The 27,081-nt window shown below is 41.3% G+C and overlaps 1 protein-coding gene across 8 annotated transcripts in view; it reads left to right on the plus strand.

The window, feature by feature from the left end:
• UTRN (utrophin) overlaps nt 1-27,081 on the plus strand; it is a 569,571-nt gene that overhangs the window by 89,629 nt on the left and 452,861 nt on the right. The window contains exon 1 of one of the 8 annotated variants that reach the window (XM_078447415.2): nt 5,946-7,692. The exons of 4 other annotated variants lie outside the window; for them this stretch is intronic. In XM_078447415.2, coding sequence (XP_078303541.1) covers nt 7,641-7,692 — 52 coding nt within the window. In that variant the 5' untranslated portion in view covers nt 5,946-7,640. Of the gene's footprint in view, nt 1-5,945; nt 7,693-20,760; nt 21,301-27,081 lie in introns of those variants that run through there. 3 more of the 8 variants (XM_078447418.2, XM_078447417.2, XM_060614424.3) reach the window with 3 other exon arrangements.

Here is a 27,081-nt window from a genome sequence, read left to right on the forward strand (position 1 = left end):
TATTTTAACATCATTCATCTCTATTCCTCTTATCAAGACTAATTGATTATTATCATTGAAAGAATTATTACCATTTGAATAAGAGCAGAACAATCCTTTTGCTCAAATTAATGATCTGATGGAAAAGAGCAAGGCAATACATTTTTCAGATGCTCTGTTTTGAATGTTAGGGAATGTTGAATATTCCTAGATCAGAATCCATGGAGCACAACATTAATATTTACTTGGCTTTAAAGTCATTTAATAGTTCCTTTGATCTTTTTACTTCAACTATCTCAGAAACACAAAGATTTAAAAAAAATAAAGGAAAAAACACATTATTGCATTTCTTGCTTTCTTTCTATCACTTATCTTTTTGTGATACATGAAAGATATGTCAAAATGTGGATAAAATATTTTTAATGGGCTTTTGTGACTTGCAGTGACTTAATCGAACAGGCTATATGTAAGCTTCTAAACCAAGTAATTTGGGCAAAAGTTTGCAATTTTATGAATTTGCTGGCAAACCTTATGTTTCTTCACCTGAGATGTTTCCACCCTCCTTAGGTCCCCATAGTCAGTTTCACTGGATTTTGTGGGGAAATATTGGCATCCAATTTTGATTTTTTTTCTGGTTCAAAAGAAGGTCTTGATAAATTATTTCTGTATTTCATAATGTTACTATTAGAAACATGCCTGTTCCCTTTCAGCCCAGATGGGAAGAATTTCTGTGTTTTTAAAACTTACAGGTAGGCCTCTTAATTGCTCACAAGGTACTGAGCATTTGGGTTATAGGGCTGTCTGTACTGGGTATTTTGTCTTTATTATTATTATTTTTTATTTTTTAAAAATATTTATTTTTGAGAGAGAGAGACAGAGTGCGAGTGGGGGGAGGGGCAGAGAGAGGGAGACACAGAATCCGAAGCAGGCTCCAGGCTCTGAGCTGTCAGCACAGAGCCTGATGCGGGGCTCGAACCCACGAACTGTGAGATCATGACCTGAGCTGAAATCTGGCGCTTAACTGACTGAGCCACCCAGGTACCCCTTGTCTTTCATTATTAACATGCTTGATACGGTTGGGCTCCAGGCTAACTGTGGAGCCTGCTTAAGATTCTCTGTCCTCTGCCCCTCCCCCGAACGCACATGCCCACGAGCTCCACACTTAGCCTGTAGCCCAACAAGGGTCTTGATCTCATGACTCTGAGGTCATGATCTGAGTTGATATCAAGAATCAGATACTTAACCAACTAAGCCACCCAGGCGCCCCTATTTGAATTTGTAATAAAATTTTAATGCAATTTTTTATTTTCAGTCTGTGAAGTGAATTGCTGTCCCCAAATAGCAGCCGTAATTTGGCTGGATTGAATTACTGAATGTACAGTACAATTTCACATTTAAAAATAAAGGAAAGACATGTAATCTGATGCTATAACTATAAAAATTTGCTATGTATGAAATGACTGTGTATCATATTGTAAATATTAAATTCACATTCCAAATAAGACCTAATCATGAAAAGAATACTTAACTGACAGTTACATATTCGGCAAGATTGTCTTTTGGAATTCGGGACTGTGAGAAGCAAGGCTTGTCTGCACACTACCGCCATGTGAAGCCAGTGCCCTGCGTATGGTAATGAGGCCATTTTAGGACTCTTCCTAAGAATAAGTTGAAGACAGAACTTGTAGTTAAAAGTAGAAGAGTGGAGATACGTTTATCGCTGCTTGCAGCCATAACGACACTATAATTACAGCCAAAGAACAAAAGAAAGAAAGAAAAGTAATGTGGCCAAAAGGAGGTGGAGACGAAGTGGCTTTGGATGGGCCAGGCATCACGTGTTGGCAGATGATGGCAGAGTGGTAACTACTGAGGGGTCCAGGCCAGAGGGTGGTGGTGGGAGGCTTCTTACTGCACGCCCCAGACTTTGTAAGACCCCTGATGTCGAGTCACTACTACCGCCTGAGTTTGGGTCCGGGGAAAGTGGGAGATGTTTGGGGTTAAAATCCAGGAGTTTGGTTGAGGTATGTAAACCGTGTGCTCTGCTTCTCAGATCTCTCCTCTTCTTCCTTAACCCGCACAGCAGAATATGGATTTATATATTCTCTAGAGAAATTGAACTCTGCCTTGGGATCTGTCCCAGAGAAGAGAAGGGTGAGGTTCTGGGTTGACACCAAGAAGATGAAGGGACCTCAAGACTGGGAAACCCCAGAATTCCTGAAGCTATACCAGCCCCAGATCAGAGGATGCTTTTATTGGGAGGATAGCATAGTTACAGCCTGGAATTTGATGACCTCCCGTGAGTCTACCAGTCGGCAGGTCACATCCAAGCACATAGAGCTTGGGCATTTGACTGCCTCATTTTGAAATGTGAGGGGCTGCCAGGAGTCTGACGTTTGAGGGAAGCTTCCATTGCTAAAGCCAAATCCAACTCACAGGAAAAAGAAAGTTAGCGGAAAGGGAGAAAATGATATAATATCCTCAGAGAGATGGGAGAATCATTGCCTCTTCGCAATAAGAGCAGGATGGTATAAAAAAGGAATATAAGGAATGCTATAAGAAAGGAATCCTGGAAATTATGATATCAGAAATAAAAAAAAATGGATAGAGACTGGAAGAGTGGATATAACAGAGGTAAGGCTTTAATGGCTGTAGCAAAAATTTTGGAAATAATGTCTGACTTACACTCAGAAAATAGCAGTACAAGTGTACTATTTAGAAATGACTGAATGTCAGGACAAAGAGATGGCGGTAGCCCCTTCCTTGAAAGAAGGACTGAGGCAGGACTACTGCATTTTGTTATAGTCCTATTTGATTAAAAACAAACACACAAACAAACAAACACTGTGTATTTATTACTTTGATACAAATGGAGAAACATGTACTGAGATATTTACTTTGGAAATCATTTTGTTGAAAAATTTTATTGACAGTTAATCTGCACAAGATTACTCTTTTGGCAGTCACAGAAGCCTCCGTGAATAATATGGTCCCCTAAATTTTTTCAGTAGTTGTCTTGTCCCAGTGCCAGTTTCTTTAGAAATCACTTACTGTGCATGTGGATTGTAAGTGTCCTGATTATTTTGAGACAAGCTTTGACTCACTTTAGCCACACACTCTCTGTATTGCTAGTGTTATGGGAATGGTTTCTGTGAGACGTTTCACACATTGTGGTTGTAATGAAATACAAATGCAAGGAACTAAAATTTTTGAGTGAGCGCTAAGAGGAAGAAGACCTTCAAGCTGAAATGGACTCTTTCCAGCATTTCCTGACTCTGTGTGTGTGTGTGTGTGTGTGTGTGTGTGTGTGTGTGTGTGTGGCTCTTGTGGCAACATGGACCTTCACAGAACTTTTGAGCTGGAAGATGTCTTAAGGACCATCTCCTCCACTTCTATGGCCTGGTAATTGAGGAAACTCAGTCAGTCAGGGAGGGAGGAAATGACTTTCCCCAGATTAAACAGCCATCCCAAACTCGGTATTCCCCTGCTGCTCTGGGCTACCTTAAGGAAACTTCTCGTTCATTTTCCTTCAGACCTCGTTTGGTTGTTGATGGTTTTCTAGTGGATGTGTACCTGACAAGGAATGTGTTCACAGATTTCCAGGAAATGTCCTGGTGCGAATGGTGGGGTATGTGAACTTCTAGAAATTTTAGGTTTATATTTACTGTGTGAGGTTTAGGGGGTTTTGCTAATATTCTGAAAGAGACGTGACTCCTGCCTGTGGATTAAAGCAGGCAGAGCTTGGGCTTCAAGTCCTAAGTGTCAGTGTAAATAGGGAGAGGGTGAGGGAGAGGGGAAATGGGAGGAGGAAGAAGAGAGCAGGGGTGTGAGGACCATTTCTTTCCTGTTATTTTCCTTTTGGTGGGAGAGAGTGAGAAAGTTACTGAATGTAACTGGAGGTGCTGAACTGAACTGGCCAAAAACTGTGTGGATTGTGTGAAAGGCTATGGTATTTAGTCTTCCAGAGCAATTCTCATAACGCAGCTGGGTCCTGCTGGCTGCCACTGAGGTTCGCAAAAGTTGATATTTATACCTTCTCTGAACTTTTTCTGCTGACCCAGCCCCTGGATGTTGTTCACTGGCCTTTTAATTCCATCCAGGCTTGGCTTCTCCTTTCTCCCCAGAGCTACTTTTTAAAATTGGCTTTGTGGGTATTAATGGTTGGCTGATTAAAGCAACTCCCAGCAGGTGTGAACGGTTACTCTGTTACTCTTCCTGTGGGTGTGCTGTGTATTCACAGAGCTGTTGCAGAAGTAAAATGGGGCTAATTTCCAGCTGGTAGGTTGTAACTATGGTAGAAAGGAGTGGAATAGATTTTGTAACCCTGTCTGGCTCCTATCCTCATTTTGCAAATCCTAGGGGCTCATTGATTCAAAGATGTGTCTTTCTGGAAACAAGTTAGAGGAGTTTCATCATTATCAAGAATATCTCGGGCGCCTGGGTGGCTCAGTCAAGCATCCAACTTTGGCTCAGGGCATGATCTCGTGGTTTGTGGGTTTGAGCCCCACATCTTCAGGCTCTGTGCTGACAGCTCAGAGCCTGGAGCCTACTTTGGATTCTGTGTCTCCCCCTCTTTCTCTGCCTCACTCACACTCTGTCTCTCTCTCTCAAAAAATGAATAAAAACATAAACATAGAATATCCCAGAAAAGTGTTCAATATCATTAAAGACATGGGAACAATTTAAGTTTCCATCTACAGATGAATAAAGAGGATGTGATGTAAACACACACACACACACACACACACACACACACACAGGAATATTATTTAGCCACAAAAAAGAAGGAAATCCTGCAAAAACTTGCAACAGTGTATATGAACCTTGAGGGCATTATGTTAAGTGAAATGAGTCAAAGATACCAAAGATCAAATGCTGTGTGATCTCACTTATATGTGGAATTAAAACAAACCAACCAACCCAAACTCATAGATACAGAGAACAGTTTGGTGTTGCCAGAGGCAGGGGGTGGGGTGGGCAAAATGGGTGGAGGTGGTTAAAAGGTACAAGCTTTCAATTGTAAGATAAATAAAGCCTGAGCATTTAATATACAATATGGTGACTACAGTTAGCTATACTGTATTGCATATTTGAAAGTTACTAAGAAGTATTAATATACTAAGAGAATAGATCTTAAAAGTTCTAATGACAAAAAAAATAACTATATGTGGTGATGGATGTTAACTTATTGTGGTCATCATTTGCCATACACACATAGATCATTATGTAGTACATCTAAAACTAATAAAATGTTATATGTTAATTACATCTCAAAAAAAGAGAGTCTGTCAAGGATATCTACGAGTTGAACTATTAACTATTAAACTTGTAAATTTCCCTTCAGAATTTTTTTTTAAGTTTATTAATTTTTGAGAGAGCACGAGCATGAGCAGGGGAGGGTCAGAGAGAGGAGGAGAGAGAGAATCCCAAGCAGGCTTCGTGTTGTCAGTGCAGACCCTGATGTGGGGCTCAATCCCACGAGCCCATGACCTGAGCTGAAATCAGAATCAGATGCTCAACTGACTGAGCCACCCAGGTGCCCCAAGAATTTCTTTTTTTTTATAGTTTTGTACTGAAACTAATGAAATGAATATTTTTATTTATTATAAAAATGACTTCTTTAATAATTCTATTAATTTTGAATTGTCTTTCTTTCAGAAATGCTTTATTTTTTTCCCCCAGTGAGTAAAAATATGTTCAATCCATTGAAAACAGAGTAGAAGTATTTTTTGGTTCATCAGATACTTATGTCTCATGATAATGATGTAGACTAGGGTTTTTATTTTTTATTCTTATCACCTCCTGCTTTTTCTTTTGACCCATAGACCCCTTTGGCAGTGTGGTGAATCCAGACACATGTTAAAATTTTATTTTTTTTAATGTTTATTTACTTTTGAGAGAGAGGCAGACTGCAAGCTGTTGGTGGGGTGGTGGGGTGGTGGCGGGCAGGGCAGAGAGAGAGGGAGACATAGAATAGGAAGCAGGCTCCAGGCTTTGAGCTGTTAGCACAGAGCCCAACGCAGGGCTTGAACCCTCAAACCGTGAGATCATGACCTGAGCCGAAGTCAGTGGCTTAACCGACTGAGCTACCCAGGCGCCCCACAGATGCATGTTTTTAAATGCATAAAATAGAGTACATGTCATTAGAAGGGAAAACCAATTATATTGAAATTCAGTTACAAGAGACTAAAAAGCCTATGACAGAGTAATATTTGTTTTTTATGATTACATTCTATGTCATTATCCAGCATGTGGTCCAGTAACTTGCGAGGGGATGATGAGCCAAATGATTTTTCCGCTGTAATGTGATGTGAAAATGGCTGTGGTTTCTGTTGGTGCTGCAGCCAAAAGTACTACCAGTCGTGTGTTTTAGGATCTACCTTTGTAATAGAAGGGGATGCGAATTTTTGTTAGAGGTTCGAGAAAAAGCTCATTTTTCTCCTGTCCACGTTCATGGACCCCTTGCAATGAAATAACCCCTGATGGAGCTGATGGTGTAAGATGAACATTTATATCCTTCGAGCTTTGGCAGTGACAGCCAGTGCGCCATGATGGGTAGTTTTACAGATAACAACTGGAAATGGAAATAACTCTTGGTTGAGTATTCCATATGATGGATGCTGTGCTGGGTGTGGTCATCAAAACTGATGACCACAACAGTTCTGGTGTCCAGCTTCTGGAATGTGTAGACTCGTAGAAGAAACAGATATCAAACTATAGAATGGACAAATAGTTTATTTGCTAGGGGATAAATGTCTTGAAGTGCTGTGATAGGATATCAGGAGGGGCCTGAAACGGGTGCTAGTGATGATGGAAGCCATGCTTAAGTTGATGCTCTGGTGTTGGCTGAAGGCAGATCCTGTGTGTAGGCTCTAAGTAGGGCAGGGCTCGGCCCATAGAAAACCGGGACGGGGACAGACTGGGAATGAGGACAGTGACTGGGAATGAATGAACGAATGAGGCTGCACCTTGAGGTTGGCAAACTGCACTTTGTGTTTCGTTCAGTAGTATTTTTAATCCTGGTTGACGAGCATAGTTTTACCTTTGGGCTTCATGGCATCTATTATTTGGTTTATTATTAATGGTTAAATCTCTGAAAGCTTTCGAGATTAGTTGGGAATATATAGGTTGAAAAATTGTACAATTATGAGAAAAGCTCTCCTTTGAGAGCTAGGCACTTAACATTTTTTATTGCGTCATTCCTAAACATTTTCCCTCACCCAAATTTTTGTTTGGCACAAATTTAAGGAAAACCTACAGAGACTCGAGGAAGGGCTTAGCTCCTCTGCATTCTGAGCAATTTGAACAGTGGTGTTTGTGGAAATGCATACCTTACCTTGCTGTTCCTGGGCAGATAAGTGCTGTCTGTCACACCTGTGGATTTTAAGGCCACAGGCTCCGAGGCCTGGCGGAGGCCCAGACGGAGTAGACCAGGATTGGGCTGTGCACAGCGGCAGGAATGCAACCATTCTGGTCTGGGCAGTTGGGGAGGGACTCCTCTCCCCACAGTTCCCATACTGTTTGGCCCTGCTTTCCAATTTGACTCCATCAAAGCACACTCTCCAGTGACGGCAGGATTCATATATTTTTGTGACTTCAGAAAACGTGTATGGTCGGTTTATGAATCTTAACCACCTTTGAGGGACATGCTGAGCCAATGAGAAATGGAACTGACATCTGATTCTACACACGGAGACGACAAAGGGTCACAGGCAGGTAATGAAGGGCTTGCTTAGAATGTTACGGTTGCTTAAATTTTCGTCCACCGGTTGTGGATAGGAAACCCAGGCGTGACTCAGTGAGCCAAGAATTAGTGTGAAAATTCCTGAGCAACAGATTCTAAATTATTTTATCCTCTGGGTGGCCTTGGAATTAAAAAAGTTTTTTTTTCTCTTAATATTATGAAAGAAGTTAGTTATATGTAAAGAATCTTATTATGTCTGTCATTAACAGCATTTCGGAAATGGGATTTGCTCTGCTCACTGACGTTGTGGATCTTCATGGAGAGTGCCACTGCCAGCCTCACAGCCTCATGCGGGGCCTGGCACTTAAAGCATGCTTGTGCCAGTGTCTCATGATACTCCGTGCAGATTATTCCATTGCTTTCCTGTGATGCATGAAGGTTTGCCCGGAAGTGTTTGCTGTGTGACAGTCATGGGGGGATAGAAATCATCTTGCCCCACACACTATAAATGGGTTAGTGAACTGCATCCATGGTGCTCCTCCCAGCCTCCAGTATGGGTAACAAATTCGCGTCGGTGGCATTCCTGCATAAATTATGTCCATTCCTCTTTTGGTTTGGTCATTCACTCACTTAATTTTATATCTGCTGGTGCCAAGTTCCATATAGACCACTGGGAAACAAAGACAAATAAGGCAAGATCCCTGCTTACGGGTCCTTGAACACAGCGATTCAGCATGGTGTGGTAAGAGGTATAATAATGTCACATACTAGGTGCTGTGGGGCCACAGGTGAGGATGAATCAACTCCTGGAGTCTTTGCTCTCCCTTGGAGGGTCAGGGAATGTTTTCCAGAGGAGGAACTAGTGAGGTGGCAGAGGAGAGTGTGGAAGAGAAAGATTCCAGGCCAAGAGAAAGTATGTGTAATGGCAAAGGCATGTCGGGTGAATCATGGGGTGAGATGCCATTTCCATATTTATAATGCGCCTCCTCTCTCACTGCCCATGGCCCCGTCGCTGGCCAGCTTGCAGCTCTGGGTACAGCCTCTTTACAGGCTCCTTCCTCTGCCAGGAATACCTGCGCCCTGGCTCTTGGTTAGCTCCTTCTGCTCTTTCTGGGATTGGGCTTTGGATTGAATTGCATCTCTTCTAAGATGCCTGTCCTGACTACCCGTCTGAAGTAGATTTCATCCTGTTATCTCCTACCACCTGGTCCCAATGCCAATTGCTTTATTTACTTTGTTGTTGATAGGTCCCCTGGGCTGTGATCTCTGCAAAGGAGAGGACTACGATTTTCTTGTTCACCACTGTGTCTGTAATGCCTTGTATAGCGCCTGGCCTGTACAGATGCTAGATCCCTGCAAATGAATGAATGAATGAATGAATGAATGAATGAATGAATGAAAAGATGTCACTTAAAAAACAAAGCACTCTTAATATACTTGCTATTCCAGTTTATTCCTTGAATTTGAAGTAATTCTTAACGAGGCATTTAGGATCTTAGTTAAGAAGTTTATTCAAGGCCTTTAAAAGGTAAAAGAAAGTAGTTATTTTGGAGCTTGGAGGGGGACTTGAAAAATCTAAGCATTCTTTAAGTTGAATATTTAGGGATGAGAGGAATTCTACTCAGATTTCTTAAGTTATAAATAAAAGAGAAATTAAAGAAAATTGAATGAAGAGTACATTAAATGGACTCATTATGGTAATTTTATAAAATTATTTATTACACTCTATTTTTATTTGTACTTCTCAGTTCTCAGACATCTCATAATTTTGATGATTTATTCTTGTCTGTGCTCTGAGACTTTATTTTTGTAATTAATACCATTATTTAAGCCCTTTATCTCCTATAAATCAGTGATGTTTTCACACTGATAATGTTCTTTTTATTTAACACAGTATCCATGCAACAGATAATCTCCATCTATGGGCTCAATTTCATGCCGTTTTCCTCTACTCCTTTTATCATTTTTTATAATTCATAAAGTGGTTTCGTCTCTACTACATCATATCCACACTCCTAGTTTTCTTTTTCTTTAAAAAATTGTTTTAAATGTTTTATTTATTTTTGAGAGAGACAGTGTCTCTGAGTTGTCAGCACAGAACCTGAGCTGGGGCTTGAACTCATGAGCCACAAGATCATGACCTGAGCCGAAGTTCGACGCTTAACCGACTGAGCCACCCAGGCGCCTCCACACTCCTATTTTTCTTACACACATCCCATTTGGCACATTTTCCGAAACCTATTACCCGCGGATTATTTTTATCTTGTTGAAAAGATTACACAACAAAATTTATTTTGTGTATTTTATAGTAATAGCAAGTGGAAATGCTCTGTGAAATGGCATGTTGAAAGAGAGGAATATCTAAAGGCAGCATTGCTCTCCTCCCGATGAGAATCCCCCGTGTGTAGGTCTGTCAATGCGGGGGGGGGGTGGTGGCCGACAGGCCTTCTAAGGCTTCAGCGGGGAGATGGATGGTTGGCATCTCCTGACCTGTTCAGTAGTGATATCTCTTGCTTTGGGCTCCTGATTCCAACCTTTTGTTCTATTTTTGAGGAAATGGGAAAAACATACTTGTATGCTACTCTGAAGGTAAGATTTTGGTTATCGTGATTTATAAAAACGAGTTTTTGTATACCTGCTTGTTGGTTTCATTCCTTCGTTTGGTAAACATATATTGCCCACCTACTATGTATACCAGGTACTGTACTAGTCACTAGGCACGAAAAAACTGTTTTCGTGTGACCAGTGTTTAAATTAATTTGGAGTAAACTGGGGAGAGGACTATGTGAAAGAAGTTGTGTGTCAGCAGAGACATATTTTGTGGTCTATGTGGTAATTTTTTTTTTTTTACAAAATTGCTAGTGGTGAGAAAATGATGATGATTTTGCACTTGTGACATCATTGCTAATGTTGGGTTTCTGTGTTTGGGCTCTTTGTGCTGCAGAAGCAAATGGCATTTTGAGAGTCTTAATTTCACCGGAACGCTGCACCTGTTGCTGGCTATTCTTGCATATGAAATCCAGAACTTAGAGTCACTTGCTTTCATTTCCTTTTCCTCCCCCCTCTTTCCGGTGTGTGTGTGGGGGGGTCAGGTTAGTAGCTCATGTAAAGAGTCTCCAACCTTCTTCCTTCAGGGTGCGATTTTAATGCCCTTGAGAGCAGAAGTATTGGGTCCTTTTTTCCTTCTGTTGCTGGAAGACTCACATGTGAGCGGCTGCAAGATTCTGAGGCTAGTGTTTGTGCCAGAGTTTGGGACTAGGGTGGGGAAGCACAGGCTTTCGGCAGCTGCAGCTGCTACCTGATACTTGGAACCTGACTGCTGTTGAGGAACATCCATTTCCTCTTGGTTTCATATGATTTTTGGCTATGACTCTGAGGAAGAGAAGAGGTATTATATAGTGTCATTTACTTTCATAAAACTAACTTGGAAGTCTCAGGGCTCCACGTTGGTTCAGGCCCTGCCCTTGGATGTCAGCGAGCTGCTTTAGAAGGTTCGCGATTGATGGAAGGAAAAGGGTTGGGAGCTGGTTCAGAGACTAAGAAAGTTCAAAGCAGATTGGTGTTTCACTTGGTGTCCTGGAATTCAGTTACTTTATCTTTCAAAGGAGAGTTGAGATATTGATACAGCTGAACTTGTAGGAATTTTGCAGGCATTAATGAAAATAAATGTGAAGAAACTTTGAAGTTCAGAGGTCCCTAAAGCTGGTGAGTTTTATTGAGCAGGTTGTGTACCTGTGTACCAGTGGGGACATCGGGGCCTCCTGCACTCTACTGAATTGGTAACCTCCAGGAAGATATTTTAGTCCAACTTTTCCAATTTACTATATTAAATTTTTTTTAATGTTTATTCTTGAGAGAGAGAGAGAGAGAGAACACGGGTGGGGGAGAGAGAGCGGGAGACACAGAATCCGAAGCAGTCTCCAGGCTCGAGCTGTCAGCAGAACCTGATGCAGGGCTCGAACTCAGGGGCTGTGAGAACATGACGTGAGCTGAAGTTGGATGCTTAACTGACTGAGCTACCCAGGCACGCCTAACATATTTTTTTAAAGTTTATTTCTTTTGAGAGAGAGCTCGTGTGCATGCAGCTGAGAGGGGAGGGGCAGAGAGAGAGGGAGAGAGAGAATCCCAAGCAGGCTCCACACTGTCAGTACAGAGCCTGACGTGCGGCTTGATCCCACCAACCCTGAGATCATAACCTGAGCTGAGATCAAGAGTCAGAAGTTCAACCAACTGAGCCACCCAGGCAACCCGAACATTTCCAATTTAACACCAAGTTTGTTATATGTGCTTTATTTATACTTTTGTAGATAGACAGATGTACTCATGGACATTCCCCAAGAGGAATCATTTTTTGGAAAGTGGAGCTTTGTGTGGAATGGTACATAAATGATCCCAGCCTGCAAAGTTGGGCATGGCCTGTTCACCACCAGGGACTGCCCTGGAATAAGAGGGCCTGACTTTGTTTTTGCCTTATTTCTGAATCACTGTTTTCTCTTTTGTACCTTCTGGAATTGTTTCCAAGTTTCACCCTCCTATCTTCCTCCCTGTTCTTTGTGACTTCTTAGAGTACTTTAACAATAGGCTGCTTGTGCATTTCTTGCCCTCTGTAGCATTCACTCCCACCTTGTTTGCTCAGCCTCTGCCCTCTCCTTTCCCTTTTTACAGGCTCCAGCCTGTCTCGGCGCTTCAGCCCGATCCCCGCAGTGATAGCAGGTGCCACAGCACTCCCTTCCTTGGCACTTGGTGCTGCCTGGGAACTGGTTCTCAGGGCACTGCATGGAGCAGAGTAGGTGCTCAGTAAACCAGTCAGTTAGCTGACTGGCCTTGGGCCCTGGGACCTTGTTGTTCAGTCCCATGGCTCATACATTTTTGAGTGATAACCAGTACTTGCTTTTACTGTTCCTCATCTGGCTACCTCTTGGAAACTATAATCTCAGAAATCCTGGAGCTGATTGAAAATACTCTGGGTCAGTTCCTTGGCATTGGTTCTGCCTAGTTATTACCTAGACCCTTCCTTCACGTTCTCCCCACTCTTTGCCCTAAGTTGTCAGAAGTAGATGATTACGCCTCATCTACAAGTTGAGAGGTATGACCCATGGGAGTTTGGGTGGGTGTGCCCATAATTAGGCCTATCTTTGTGTGGCGTCAGCTGCAGGCAGAATATACAGATGACTCACACATGTTAATACCCATGTCTTCTGAGTGGCCAACATCCTCAGATTTGCATAAGAGCTCCAAACAGAAGACACTGGATTGAGATCATCACTGCAAGTGACCGAGGGGCAAAGTGTTACGAGCCGCACATCTGGATGCATAGGCTAGTGTGTGCTATGCATGTGACTCAGGCCACTTTTTCCACTAAATGTTTTTACCGCTAACAATAAAGAATACTCCCCATGCTTCTCTTCATCACACCTTCTCACGAAGCATGATGGTTCTAGAACCATCTAGACACTAGAGAGGTTTTCCTCCAAATGGCAGCAGGTGTACTTCAAGAAAAGTCACTTGCTGACCTTTGCTCCACAGCCCAGCATGTTGGCAGTTCTCTTGCCTCTACTTTATATTTCTGTCCTTCTCACCTGGCCACAACTCTCTAGTCCCCTGGGGAGTCCCCTTCTGCAGTTATGGGGTGTGTTCCAGAGCTGCAGTTTTTCATTTCACCCCTGTCCTGCCATAGACCTTGCCACCTCCTTTCTGCATCAGGTGGGCCTGCCACATGCACTGTGCTCTCTGATGTGAGAGCTGACCTGGGTTCCTCTCACTGTCCTGGTTCACTGTTAACTTTGTTCTTGTGTGTTTTTTTTTTTTTTTTTTTTTTGAGTTTTATTTATTTAAGTAATCTCTACACCCAACGTGGGGCTTGAACTCATGACCTCAAGCTCAAGAGTCGCATGCTCTTCTGGCTGAGCCAGCCAGGCGCCCTCACTGTTAACATCTGCCCTGATGTCTTCTACATCAGCTCGTCTCACTTCTTTCAGTAAATGTTCTTTTATTAAGTCCTTGCCACATGCCAGTCACTGTGCTATAGGGGATGGAAAAACAAAGCTAAATGAGAAATGGCAGCATTTCTTTTTCACCCGATGTATAAAAACAGGACATGCAAAAAATTCGGAAAAGTCACTTCCATTTTCTTCCTCCCCCCCCCCCCTTCTTCCTTTTTTAAATATTTTGAAGTTCCTCTTTCCTTTCAAAGCATTTGTGTTGTTTCCTTCTTCTTATTAAATAACTGTTCCTGGTCCCTGGAGAACCCTGGCAATGACCTTCCTTTCTTCTGCTAGAGTGGATTGTTTGCTGCTGGAGTCGCCATCCCAGCGATCCCTGCCTTAAGCAGCCAGTACTCCAGGGTTCCTTCCGCTGTCCTGGCAGCCTGGAGCCTGGCTTCTACGAAGCCTTGGCATCACTTGGCAGCCATGGAGTGTTGGCCTGTTCTAACACAGATTGCTGCCGGCTACTGGAGGCCTCACCTCAGTTGATTCCAGGCAGTCGCCATTTTGGTTGGAAGTAACACACCTGGTGAGAAACCTTGCTACACGTGTACACACACACACACACACACACACACACACACACACACACACACTATTGTGAGAGGGTGAGAGGAGTGCCATCCTGGAGGGAATCCCTCCTCTGTCTGGGTGTAGGGAGTGGATGTGTGCACCTACCCCCTGTCCCTACAACACTCATTTTAAGGGATTTGGTGGTACTTGTTCTTTACCTCTTAATCTCACTACTTCTATGCAGCATTCCTGAGATAATTGTAAGAAAGTTTGTCATTTAATTCTGAAATACAACTTCTAGGAATTTTTCTTTTAATTCATCATTCCAAGTAGGTATCTTTGACTGCACACTAGACAATGAAACTAATAATACTTAAAATAGGATTTCTTTCGTCCTTTCCTGGCATCATCTTAAAGTCTGCATCTGAGATCAGCCTCTGCGTGATTGGGGATAAATTCTAAAGTCTTTGATGGTGGGGATTTTGGTTTAACTCACTCTAATGTAATTTCGTTGATTATAATGTCATTCTATTCCATTAATATTCTAATATGGAAACAAAGGCATGATTTCAGATTTTATTTATATCTTTCTGCTTTGGAAAAACAATCTCATGAGAAATCAGCCCATTAAATACCATCCTTGATGTTACTTTTTTGGTTTTGCTTGTTTTTAGAAAAGTTTTTCTGGCTCTTTCTCTTTGTAATTGTTTTAACCATACCAACAGTAGTGTCGTATTTTTAGATGTATTATTTAAAATCATGTGAAAAATCCTTTTCATGTCAAGATGTGGGATTTTGTTAGTAATATTTAATGTGATCAAGAGCTAAGGTAGAATTTCCTAGCTAGAGAAAAAATGAGTTAAAATATCCAGATATGCTCTTTGATTATCGGAGACGTTGTATTCTAAACAATAATTACTCTGATGAAAATATGAAAGGGCTTGAGTGAGATTGTGAGAATCTTAAGGGACAGAGACTATACCTTTTTTGTAATGCTGTGTAGATGATCAGCACGGTTGGGAGTTGGCTCTGATGGTGGAGACCTTTGTTAACCTCATGAAGATGAGTAGACTTCAAACTCCCCGTTTTTGGCATGGGAAATCTTTAAGGATTATGAGGTTAGGGAGTTGTAGGTATTTGAGAAAGGTCACTGCGGGGAATTTGTGGGAATGTGAATTGGAGTGAAGAGAGCCTAGAGGCAGAGGTGACATAACAGGTGGCTCTACCAGGTGAGTGAAGGAGGATGTAGTTGAGGTGGGTGGGAGACGAATGAAGCCACTGGATTTCATAGGTAGTTCCACAGCCCCTCCTCTGCAGTTGTAGTAGTTCAAAAGAACTCTGAAAACTCAAAGGTACCTTCTTTGTAATTCATTTGACAGTAAATCTGAGCTTGACCTTGAACTCATTTGGTGGTGAAATCTGACTTGAACTGCTAATAAGATGCTTTTAAAAGCTTTACCTATCCCACCTACCATTCAAGATACACACACATTTGTTGCAGAACTATTAATGTGTTTGATTAAGGGGAAATTGCCCTGAATCTTGCTGGCTTTTTGTTTGTTTGTTTGTTTTTGTTGTTGTTTTATTTTGTTTTAATGTAATATATGTCCTATGTGCTCTATTAACTTTGCTCAAATGGGAAAAGTTCTGATTCGGCAAAACATCTGGTTCAAGGTTTTTGGACAAGGGATTGTGAAGGTCATTTTGACTTGTGTTTATACGGTAAGGTTGATAAGACTGACAGCTGAAATATGAGGAGAATTGTGGAGGAAAAAAACATTCCTAGCCTGGAAGACTCTGTGGTTAATGATGACACCTCCTCATTAGCATGAAAAGAAACAGAACTTTGGAGGGATCAGAAATGTTCGTTAGATAGTGCATGATTTATTGAAAAGGACACATCCTGGATTTTTGAAGTGTTGCTTGCGTGCAGGATCTTAGATTGAACCATGAATCAGAAAAAGAGGACAAGTGGGGACATTTGGATATGTTCTGTAGGGTAGTTATAAAGTGTAGTATTGCATCCATGCTAATTATCTGGTTTTGACAGTGATAGTCTGGTTATGTAATATGGTGACAACGTTTGGGGAAGCTAAGTGAGGGGAGTAAGAGAACTCTGTGTGACTCTTTTTATACCTTTTTTGGTAAATCTAAATTTATTTCAAATTTTAAAATATGAAAAAAAGTTACTTGTCATACCAGGAAATGGCACCATCCATGCTGCTGTTAAGTAGAAAATATCTATTAGCTAGAGTGTGGTTTTCTTGCAGATTTAAAGTCTAAGACAGCAAGTCCAGTAAAATTTCAAAGTCAGGTCTCTTCCCTCCCCAATTATTTTTAAAACTGACCTTGTTTTTAGCCTAAGAAGATTAACTTAGCATTAAAAAATGGTTATTTATTTATTTTGAGAGAGGGAGAGAGAGGGGGAGAGAGAGAGAGAGAGAGCCAACGCGCAGGGGAGGGGCAGAGAGAGAGAGGAGGAAGAGAATCCCAAGCAGGCTTTGCACCATTAGTGCAGAGACCGACGTGGGGCTCGAACCCACGAAACCATGAGATCTTGACCTGAGCCTAAACCAAGAGTCGGACACTTAACCGATTGAGACACCCAGGCAGCCTTAACCTAGCGTTTCTTTGATCTGAGAAAAATGTTTGATTCTGGCCTAAGTACATGTAGAAGAGTTACGAAATGAAGCCAGTAGTGTCTAGAGAGTTCCCCGGAAGTGCCGTAACTCCAGTGTTCCCTTGCATTTGGCCTTCCTGGTATTGGGTGGAGGGTGTGGTTTGTTTCTAGCTTTTGTCTGCAGCTCTGCAGGGTTAGATGTAGGTTCATTAGTTACCGAACCTATAATGGTTAGGACCGACCATTATAATGAGATGTTCAAAGCCAAGAGGGTTTGCAGATAACAGAAAGGGTGAAAAAAAAACGTGTGCCTTTGACAGCCAGGGTGGGCTCACCTGGGCCTGACTGTTTTGAAGCGGCTGGGTGAGTCTCCACTGCCTGTGCTTCACTCTCTGGCTTCGACACCAGCCCCCGTGGTTTCAGCTGATACGTTCTGTGTTTCTCTCTCCAGTCCAATCCTTTCTTTCCCTTTTGGTGAGAGTAGACCTAGGCTGGCAGCCAGTTGCTGCTGAGCTATAATAGACCTAGTGGTATGTACAAAATTTGATTACTGCTGTCAACACCAGATTGAATAAGAAAGTGCATACCCTAGACAGATACTTGCGGCATAAATGGTCTATTGATTTCACAAGAACTAGAAATGAGGTCACCGTGTAATCTAGCAGAAGGGGTCTGTGGATGGAGTGGGTTCTGACATTACAGAACAGTTTTAAAAAGTGCCCTCCCATTAGATCTTTTTAGAAGAACTTTCAGATAACTTTGATAAGCTGATTGCTGCTTCTGATTTTCCTCACCATCCAGTATTTACTGAAACTCTGATAAAGGCTTTTCACTTGTGTTTGATCAATGGTTTGCTTTTCCTTGCATAGAATATACTTTAGAAATTGTATTGGTTGATATACACCATATTTGCTCCTGAGCTTTGATGACATTTTCCACTTAGCTTAATATGAATGTTTTAGAAATTTCCCACAATGGAAAGTTCTATTTGACATAGGAAAGTTCAGAGGTCAGTTTCATAGTTAGCTGTATGCCAAGAAATAACTAAAACAATGGATTACATAGTGCAGCCTTGGGACATGGAAAATTTCTTGGAAGAGGGATGAATCATATTATTAATACATGTTGCCAGGCTTGAGGCCTTATATTGGAAAATAAAGAAAAAAGTTGTTATTTTTTAAAGCTTATGGCATTTTTGTATTTTCTTTGTCATGTTTTATGTAGGTTTTATTCTGTTTCTTTTTCTTTCTTTTAGGGATTAAGAAGATGAAAATCCTAAAATAGGATGTTTTAGTAAAGAGATAATTAACATCGTTGTAATATGAATTTGTTCAAATACCATAGTCTGAAGAAAACTATAATTTCTCTGAGTTAGATAGCATTAGATTAGATAATCCCTTTGAATTAGAATAATTACTGCCCTCCCCATATCACATTTCTTTTTTACTCGAAGTTTAGTTGACACACAGTGTTACATTAGTTTCAGGTGTACAACATAGTGATTCCACAATTGTGTACTTTGCACGGTACTCACTATGGTAAGTAGTTACCATCAGCAACCATACAAAGTTATTACACTATTACATATTCCCTGTGCTGCACTTTTCATTCCTGTGACTTGTTTATTTTATATAAACCAGAATTTGTACCTCTTAATCCCCTTCACCTATTTTGCCCATCACCCCACCCCCTACCATCTGGCAATCACAAGTTTGTTCTCTGTATTTATGAATCTGTTCCAGTTTGTTTTGTGTTTTAGACTCCACATATAAATGAAATCATATGGGATTTATCTTTCTCTGTCTGATTTATTTCACTTAGCATAATGCCCTCTAGGTACGTCTCTATTGTTGTGAATGGCAAGATTTCATTCTTTTTTATGACAAATATTTTACACACACACACACACACACACACACACACACACGTATATTACAACTTCTTTATCCCTTCATTTATCAAGAGCCCCTTAGATTGCATCCATATTTGGCTATTGTAAATAATGTGATAAACGTGGGGGCACACATATCTTTTCAGCCAATATCACATTTTTAGGAGGGGAGGGGGAAATATTGCTAGTGTCTATTTCTTGACTTCTCCCTCTTGGCTACCTTCAAAATTTGGGGCAGTCTCAATCTTAAATCACATCTGGTCTAAAATCTCTTCCTGTAAATAATTATGGCTATTCAAAAGGTTGCTTTAGTTGAACCTCTTTGTATTCAAGAAGAAGACACATACAGAAAGACAGAAGGAGAGAAATGATTTGTAAATGATGGAAATATCATATTTACATCGAGAATTTCATCTCCTTTTAAGTTTTCTTCTGCAGCCCTTTAGTAGAGAAAGAAGAGCCAACCACTTTCGTAGCCTCTAATTGGAGATCTAATTCGAAAGTAGTAGTTATTTAGCTGGCATGAACCTGTATAGCTCTACCAGTTAAATTTTTTTGGAATGTTTTCGTACCTTTTGGAAAATAGCCACTGTTCCAGCTAGACACCTTTAAGATCTTGTTTCATCTCTGTAGCCACTATCCATTTTGACTAAGTGGTCCCCATGCCTTACTGGTTGTTCTGTATTTTGAGTACTGAGCCCTGTCTACAAGAACGGAGACATTTTTGGGCTACTGATAAAGCTAGGCTTTGCTGACCACCTGGGAAATGCATATTAAATCACAGGGAGATATGTTCATATGCACTAGGACAGCTGTAATAAAAAGACAGATGATAATACATGTTGGTGGACATGTGGATAAATTGGAAACTTCATACCCTGGTAATGGGAACGTAAATGGTGCAGCCACTTTGGAAAACCGTCCGGCACTCTTTCAAAGGTTAGCCACAGAGTTACTATATAACCCAGCAGTCATATAGAGAGGTGAACACGTATGTCAGCGTGAAAACTTGTTCCTGAATCGTCATAGCAATATTGTTCATATCAGCCAAAGATTAAAATAACTCAGATGTCCATCAGCTGATGAGTGAATAAATAGATGTGGAGTATTTATGCAATGGAATATTATTCAGTCATTATTCAGAAGTGAAGTACTGAGTTTGAAAACATTATACGAAGTCAAAGAAGCTTGTCACAAAGGACCACATGTTCCAAGGTTTTCTTCATATGAAATGCCTGGGAAGGGCAAACCTGTAGAGACCTGAAAGTAGGTATTCATGGTTGCCTAGGGCTGGTGGGTAGGGCAGAAAACAGAGAGAGAGTGCTTTTTGGGGTGATGAGAGTGTCCTGAAATTGATTGTGGTTATGGATGCATAATTCTGTGAATATACTAATAATCCTTGAATTCTACACTTTAAATGGGTTCATTACATACTGTGTGAATTACATGTCAATAAACCTCTTACAGAAAAGAATTGGGCTTGACTGTGTGACATAATCTGTACCACTGTGCTTTTTGCTGTCTCCTCACAACAATTTGAGGAAATCGGTGGGGCCACTACTCCCATTTTACAGATTTGAAGATTGTGTTAGAGAGTATTTTGCCAGAGTCATGCCTGTAATCTAGGAAACACACAGAGATTGGGCAAGTCCTGCCAAGTTTCTCTTTATCATATTTCAGTCAGTAGCAGGAAAAGAGATGGCTTTTAATTTAAATCCGTGTGTATCCTGATAAGGGTACATATTCTATGAGATATGAAAATCTTGCTTTTAAGTATAAAGTTTCTGTTGCAAAGCAGGAGAGACAAAAAGAATAGGAAAAAAAACCAGAGTGAGGTACCATGGGTAATGCTTTTCCTTGCTTGTCGTATGTGTGTGGATAACATGTGCACGGCAAGAGAGCACATACACAAGATAGAATAGGCCGGAAAGTATGAGTCGAAAGTTTTACTTCTTATTTTATAATTCTGTGTGGGTAAGCTTCTTTTTTTTTTTTTTCTGTCATAGTAATGTGTAAGGAATTAAGAAGATATCCTTTTGAATTTCATTTCTCCAAGGTATATATGTCTATTAAAGTAAAATAACAAGTCCCATTTATTCTTTGAAGTATGGTTAATATGTAACCAAACTCTTCAGCCCAGTTGTACACCAGGGCAAATACCTCTATTTATATACATAGTGGGTAGGGAGGTGGGTGGAGATGTCCCTTACCAGCCAACACTGTCAAAACAGGAAGCAAAGTTATAATCTCTTTGTAGTACGTTAGAACCATCCAAAGACTCCAAGTTGTGACAATTAAAAAAACCCCAAAAAGCAAAACACAACAACAAAAACAATAAAAAACGACCTAAGGAGTTTTCACTTACTGCTAAATGTAACTTCCTGTCTGGTATTTAGAGGAGGCTGGGTTAGGTTTAGTCAGATCCTCTCATGGGAAAAATAAAAGCCACCCCAAAACAGGACATCCCAGTGTGCAGTTCGCAGGCTGCTTTTGTTGTCCACTTCCTCTGCATCTTTTTCCTCGTCATTTAAGCAACTGTAGGTGATGAGCGGCCCGGTGGCCACCACGTTTCGGTGGAAAAAGTGCAGACTTGACTTGCCAGAAGCTCGCCAGGCCTGCAAGCAGGTAGCAGGTAAGTCTTGCATGACTCCCAGCCTGTGAGGTTTTGAAAAGGGGACGGCAGTGAAGACAAGGGTCTCTTAGTCACTTGTTAGGTATCAGAGCTGCTGAAGACAGGGCCTGGCTGGTGATGGGAGCACCCTGGTTTGTGCTTCCTGATGCCACATCTGTCTAGATTCCAAATAGTGGAGACCAACCCTGTCTGCTTCATCCTTCTCTTCAGAATGTGACAATTTGCCATTTATTGGCCTCTTTGGAAAAAGCACTCAAGGGTATGGACCTTGAGTCCATACCCCAATGTGTTGTGGCAAATGTGCATCAGTTTGCCTCTTTGTGTTTTCAAAGTAGCTTATTATGTGTTGACTCTTTACTGTCATAGAAAGTTTCCTCTGTACTGTTGAATAGTGACAGAGCTCATCCCATGGTGTTTTGATTTACTGTACTGGGTAAAAAGATACTTTAGCTTTTTTTAAAGCTTATTTATTTTGAGAGAGAGAGAGAGGGCAAGCATGAGTGTGTGAATGGGGGAGAGGCAGAGAGAGAGAATCCCAAGTAGAGCCTGATGCGGGCCTTGAACCCATGAACTGTGGGATCGTGACCTGAGCTGAAATCAGGAGTCAGAGGCTTAACTGACTGAGCCACCCAGGTGTTCCAGTACTTTACTTTTTAAAACATATAGTTCAGAACTGATAAGGGCATGAATAGGACATGTGTACTTTGTGGGGACCGTAAATGAAGGGGTTTTCGTTTCAGTACAGTGTCACGAAGAAATGCAGATGTATAACTTCACTATGGATGTGATCATGCACGTTTCTCACTGGGGTTTACTTCCAGGGTGATCTAGTTCTTCTGATCAGGCCAGATGTTTGTGTCTTGTTCAATGTATGTATTTATGTGCTGGTCACGTGAGCTTTCTGAGTAAACAAAGACAACAACAACAAAAAAACACAACCCAAGGGACGGATGTCGTTTGACCTCATGTATCATGCTTGAGTGTTGTCGCTGTGGGAAAGAAAACTTTTAGGTTGGTTAGAATTTTTACTATATGTGTTTCTTTCCTTTGGAGTTACTCCTTACCTCTTTTTTTTTTTTTTTTTTTTTTTTTTTTTTTATCCTAACTCCATATGAATGAGGTGGTAAATGGTTGTAGGCATGTTCTCTGTGGAGCACATCTAAACTAAAATGATTGGTGCAGCCCATATTTTCTTTGTCAATTTGGTTTCTTGGCCAAGTGTAATAGGAGATCCGTGGGCTATAATTCATTTCTTTGGCTATTGCCTTTCTCTCTTATTTAAATAAACATATGCTCTCAACAGAAAATTAAAATACTGTTCAGGGACCAGAATTAAAATACCACGTATAGGAAAGCATTGCAGCATTGTGGTCTTTCAAAGATCTCTTTGGACTCTGATTTATTCCTCTTTCTCTGGCATTAATAGTCTCTATGGTCTGCTTGTGTGCATGTTACTGTCTTGCTACAAAGGGTCTCAAGTAAGTATGGTGGTGAAATCAAAAGACACAAGAGAGTGGGGTGCCTGGGTGGCTCCGTCGGTTGAGCGCCGACTTCGGCTCAGGTCACGATCTCGCGGTCCGTGAGTTCGAGCCCCGCATCGGGCTCCTGTGCTGACAGCTCAGAGCCCGGAGTCTGTTTCGGATTCTGTGTCTCCCTCTCTCTGACCCTCCCCCATTCATGCTCTGTCTCTCTCTGTCTCAAAAATAAATAAAAAAAACGTTAAAAAAAAAAAAAAGACACAAGAGAAATACAAACATGTCTTTAAATAGTAAGGACACTTTAAAATGAGTAGACTGCAACTTTAAATATGAATTCTGGCCCATTTACATAGCATTCTCCCCTGCCCTCTGACCAGTCCAAAGGCTTTAGGAAAATAGAAATCATTTAAAAAAATATTTCAGGGCATGTTCTTTTAATACAAATAGAAAACCAATGTACATATGATTTCGAATTCCACGAAGGCCTAGACTCTCTTCTCATTGGCTTTTGGTGAACTGAGTATTTCCTTACATCTGCTGGGTAGATCTCTAGTGATCTTGTTAGAAATAAAAAAATACATTTTTTAATGGATGTTATATTTCATTGCAACACATGGCCTTTTCTGGCTTTCAGAGCAGTCTCTATAATTAAACTTTGGGATGAATCTTTTGTTTATGGACCTTGAGTCAGGTGGAGTAAATGAAACCATAAGCGTTTTGCATTAAACTTTTGACAGTATGGAGTTGATATGCCAGTGACTGTTGCCGAATCTAAAGGGAATAATGGAAAACAAGGTATAAAATGGAGTGAATTTTAGATACATATTTGCTCAAAGTTAACCATTCAGTGTTAGTTTTGAAATTGCTGCCCTTTGCTCTGTGGAGAGCTTCAATGTATTTGCCTCCCTGCCACCACTGAGCTACAACAGGGAGAAACTGAGTAAGTTGAAATCTGAATCTGTATCATCTATCTATCTATCTATCTATCTATCTATCTATCTATCTATCTATCATCTATCTACTTATCTGTCATCTATCTTTCTTTGATGTAGAATCTTTTTATTTTAAAATATTAACCCTAGGGGGCGCCTGGGTGGCTCAGTTGGTTAAGCGTCAGGCTTCGGCTCAGGTCATGATCTCACGGTCCATGAGTTCGAGCCCCGCTTCGGGCTCTGTGCTGACAGCTCAGAGCCTGGAGCCTGCTTTGGATTCTGTGTCTCCCTCTCTCTCTGTCCCTCCCCTGCTCATGCTCTGCCTCTCTCTGTCTCAAAAATAAATAAAAACATTAAAAAAAATTTTTTTTAAAAACCATTAAAATATTAACCCTAGGAGTGTCTGGGTGGCTCAGTTGGTTGAGTGACCAACTCTTGGTTCCGGACCAGGTCATGATCTCATGGTTCGTGGGTTCAAACCCCACATCGGGCTAAGCACTGGCAGCACAGAGCCTGCTTGGGATTCTCTCTCTCTCCCTCTCTCTCTGCTCCCCCCCCCCCAATAAATAAACTTAAAAAAATATATTAACCCTATACTTTTGTGAAATAATTCCTTTTCTTAATCTTGATGCCTGTGTACAAATGATGACAAGTTAAGAATAACCTAATTGAGGGAGACCAAAGTTAAAAAAGTCTTGAAAATGGGGCAACTGGGTGGCTAAGTTGGTTAAGTGTCTGGCTTTTGATCTCAGCTCAGGTCGTGATCTCATGGTTGGGAGATTGAGCCCCGAGTCGGGCCAGCTCTGTGCTGAGTGTGAGCCTGCTTGGGATTTTCTCTCTCTCCTTCTCTGCCCCTCCCCCATTCATGCTCACTTGCTCTCTCTCTCTTTTTCTCTCCCCCCCCCCCCCAATAAATAAATAAACTTAAAAAAAGTCTTGAAAATGTGAAATAAATTTTGGTGCCATTCTAGGATTTGTAGGCATCCACTAATGCACAGATGATTTATGTCTAGAAATTGCCCTGCTCAGGAAGCCACTGCTGGGAGGCAGCTTTTCTGGCCATCCTTCCTGCTTGCTTGTTGGCTGACAGGACTCTATGTCAGCTGTTTCCTTTCTAGATGGGTTGGTGAAGATATCCTTAACCCTGGCTCCACGGTAGAGTCGTCAAAGTGTTGAAGCCCCACCACCAGAGATTCTGATTTAAGCAGACTGACGCCTTGACTTTGTAGCTTTTCAAAAAGTCTCTGAGTGATGCTGCTGTAGATTCAAGGTGGAGAGGCACAGGGGACTGTTACTTGTTCCCAGCTAGACCGAAAGCTCTGTGAAGAGGACGAGGACCTTGTCACCATTGTACCCAGCACCTAACTGTGTGCCTGGCGTTCAGGGAAGGCTCAATATCTGCTTGTGGAATGAATGAATCAATTCCTCTGAGCAACAGGAAGGCTGGAAGAGGGTTGGATCTCTTCGTTTCCGGTCAGTGCTGATGTAGGAGAGTATGTTATATTAGACTGTGGGTCCCCTGAATACCAGCTGTCATCTGGAAGAAGCTCCTGGAAGAGATCCTAGGGGAACAGACACATTGAGCAGCCCTCTCGGAAGAGACAAGCCTGCCAGTTGGCAGTGTCTTCATGAAGCAAGGCAGGTTGAGAACTTTGGAATAAGAATTTTATCAGGGGCTGGGGTGTAGGTGTATGTGAATGCGGAGGTGGGGCTGGTTGGGGACACTACCAGGAGGTTCTCTGAAAGGAACTGTGTGAGGGTTGGTTTGAAAGGAAGGAGTGTGTTTATCGTTGCCAGATATCATGGACTTCCTGACCTACCAGTTGACCGTATCAGAATAAAGGCACAGACTTCAGAGTCGCCAGAGTGCAGTGAGGTTTGTCTGGGAAGATTTCTCAGGGCTTGTGAATTTTTAGCTGATCTTAACATGTATAAAGAAAATTCACTGGTGGTTAGGAGGGCCAGGTGGAATATAATTTGCAGAGGTGAGTGAGAAAATTGTTAAATTTGGAGAAGAAGGGTAGACAGAACGACTTGTTTGAAACAAAAGAATTTGGGGAGAAAATGAGATGTGTGAGTTAACATGGTACTGAACAGCTGTTTGAGGGGTAGACTTGGCTATTACTTATGATTGACTGTAAAAGTCACTGAACTTCTGAGGTGGGTCTCCCAACCAGTGGGATTTCCCAGGGGCTGTTTCAAAGCACTTGTAAACTATGGTAACATTCAAGGTAAATAAAGAGTACGTTCTGTAAACCTTATAAAAATCTGATAACGGTAGCTTTGCCTGCTACCTAGAGTCTAGGAATAGGAAATCAAATGTTATGTTCATTATGGTACTTAAAATATATTTAAGGGGTGCCTGAGCGGCTTAGTCGGTTGAATGTCCGACTCTTGGTTTCTGCTCAGGTCATGATCTCATGGTTATGAGATTGGACCCTGCATCGAGCATGGAGTCTGTTTGGGATTCTCTCTTCCTCTCTCTCTGCCTCTCCCCCACTTGTGTGCATGCTCTCTCTCTCTCAAAAATATTAAAAAATTATATATATACTTACGTGTATATATATATTTAAGTTCAACCTGTACACTCTGTTATCCTTTTAGTTGTGTTTTCCCTTGGCATTACTTGAAAGGTATGCTCATGACATGGGTCCTGGATCCATTTCGTGTTACAGTTGGGTTCTTTGACCCTTCCTTAGAGGGCACCAGGTGCTTCCTCTTCTAACCATTTGCAAAGTCAGGATTTGATTGGAGGACCATTGAAAGGACTGCTGGGAGTGAGGAATGGTAGGAGCGTTCGGTAGGATCTGGGCACAGCGACTCGCTTGATCCTGCCCCAATATTTTGACCTTGATTTGAACAGTTCGGTGAGCAGGCAACTCAAGTAGTTTTTTTCCCACTGAACTAGAACTTTCATTGTTCTGCAGAGGAAGATGAGTCATAGCCTAGTTCTACCATTGTGTCAAAGTGAAATTTTATTCTAGGACTAAGGGAACACAGGTCAAACTTTCTGTCTAAACTAGAGAATTGAATCTTGGGTTGTGAACTGGGCAAAAATAAGTGTGGTTCCCTGTGAGGGTGGCTGGTAAGTTAGAGAGATATTTTCTTGTAAGAAATTTTTGATTCCATACCTCATTTTTAATAATATATTTAAGTATCTTTTAAAAAAATACCTTAAGTAATCAGCTTCCTTCTTAAAAAAATCCAGTGCTGAATAAACATTATACAGAGTAGAAAATTATTCCCTCTCCCCTCCGTTTATGTCTGTTAACCATTGTTAATAGTTTTGTTTGGCCATACCTTTTTCTGTGAATACACAAATGGGCAGCTTTGTATCCAGGTTTTCACAAGCATGACTTTTCTTTTTGAAC

The sequence above is a fragment of the Panthera onca genome, chromosome B2 (genome assembly GCF_046562875.1).
Source record: "Panthera onca isolate mPanOnc1 chromosome B2, mPanOnc1 haplotype 2, whole genome shotgun sequence".
Classification (NCBI taxonomy): Eukaryota; Metazoa; Chordata; class Mammalia; order Carnivora; family Felidae; genus Panthera; species Panthera onca.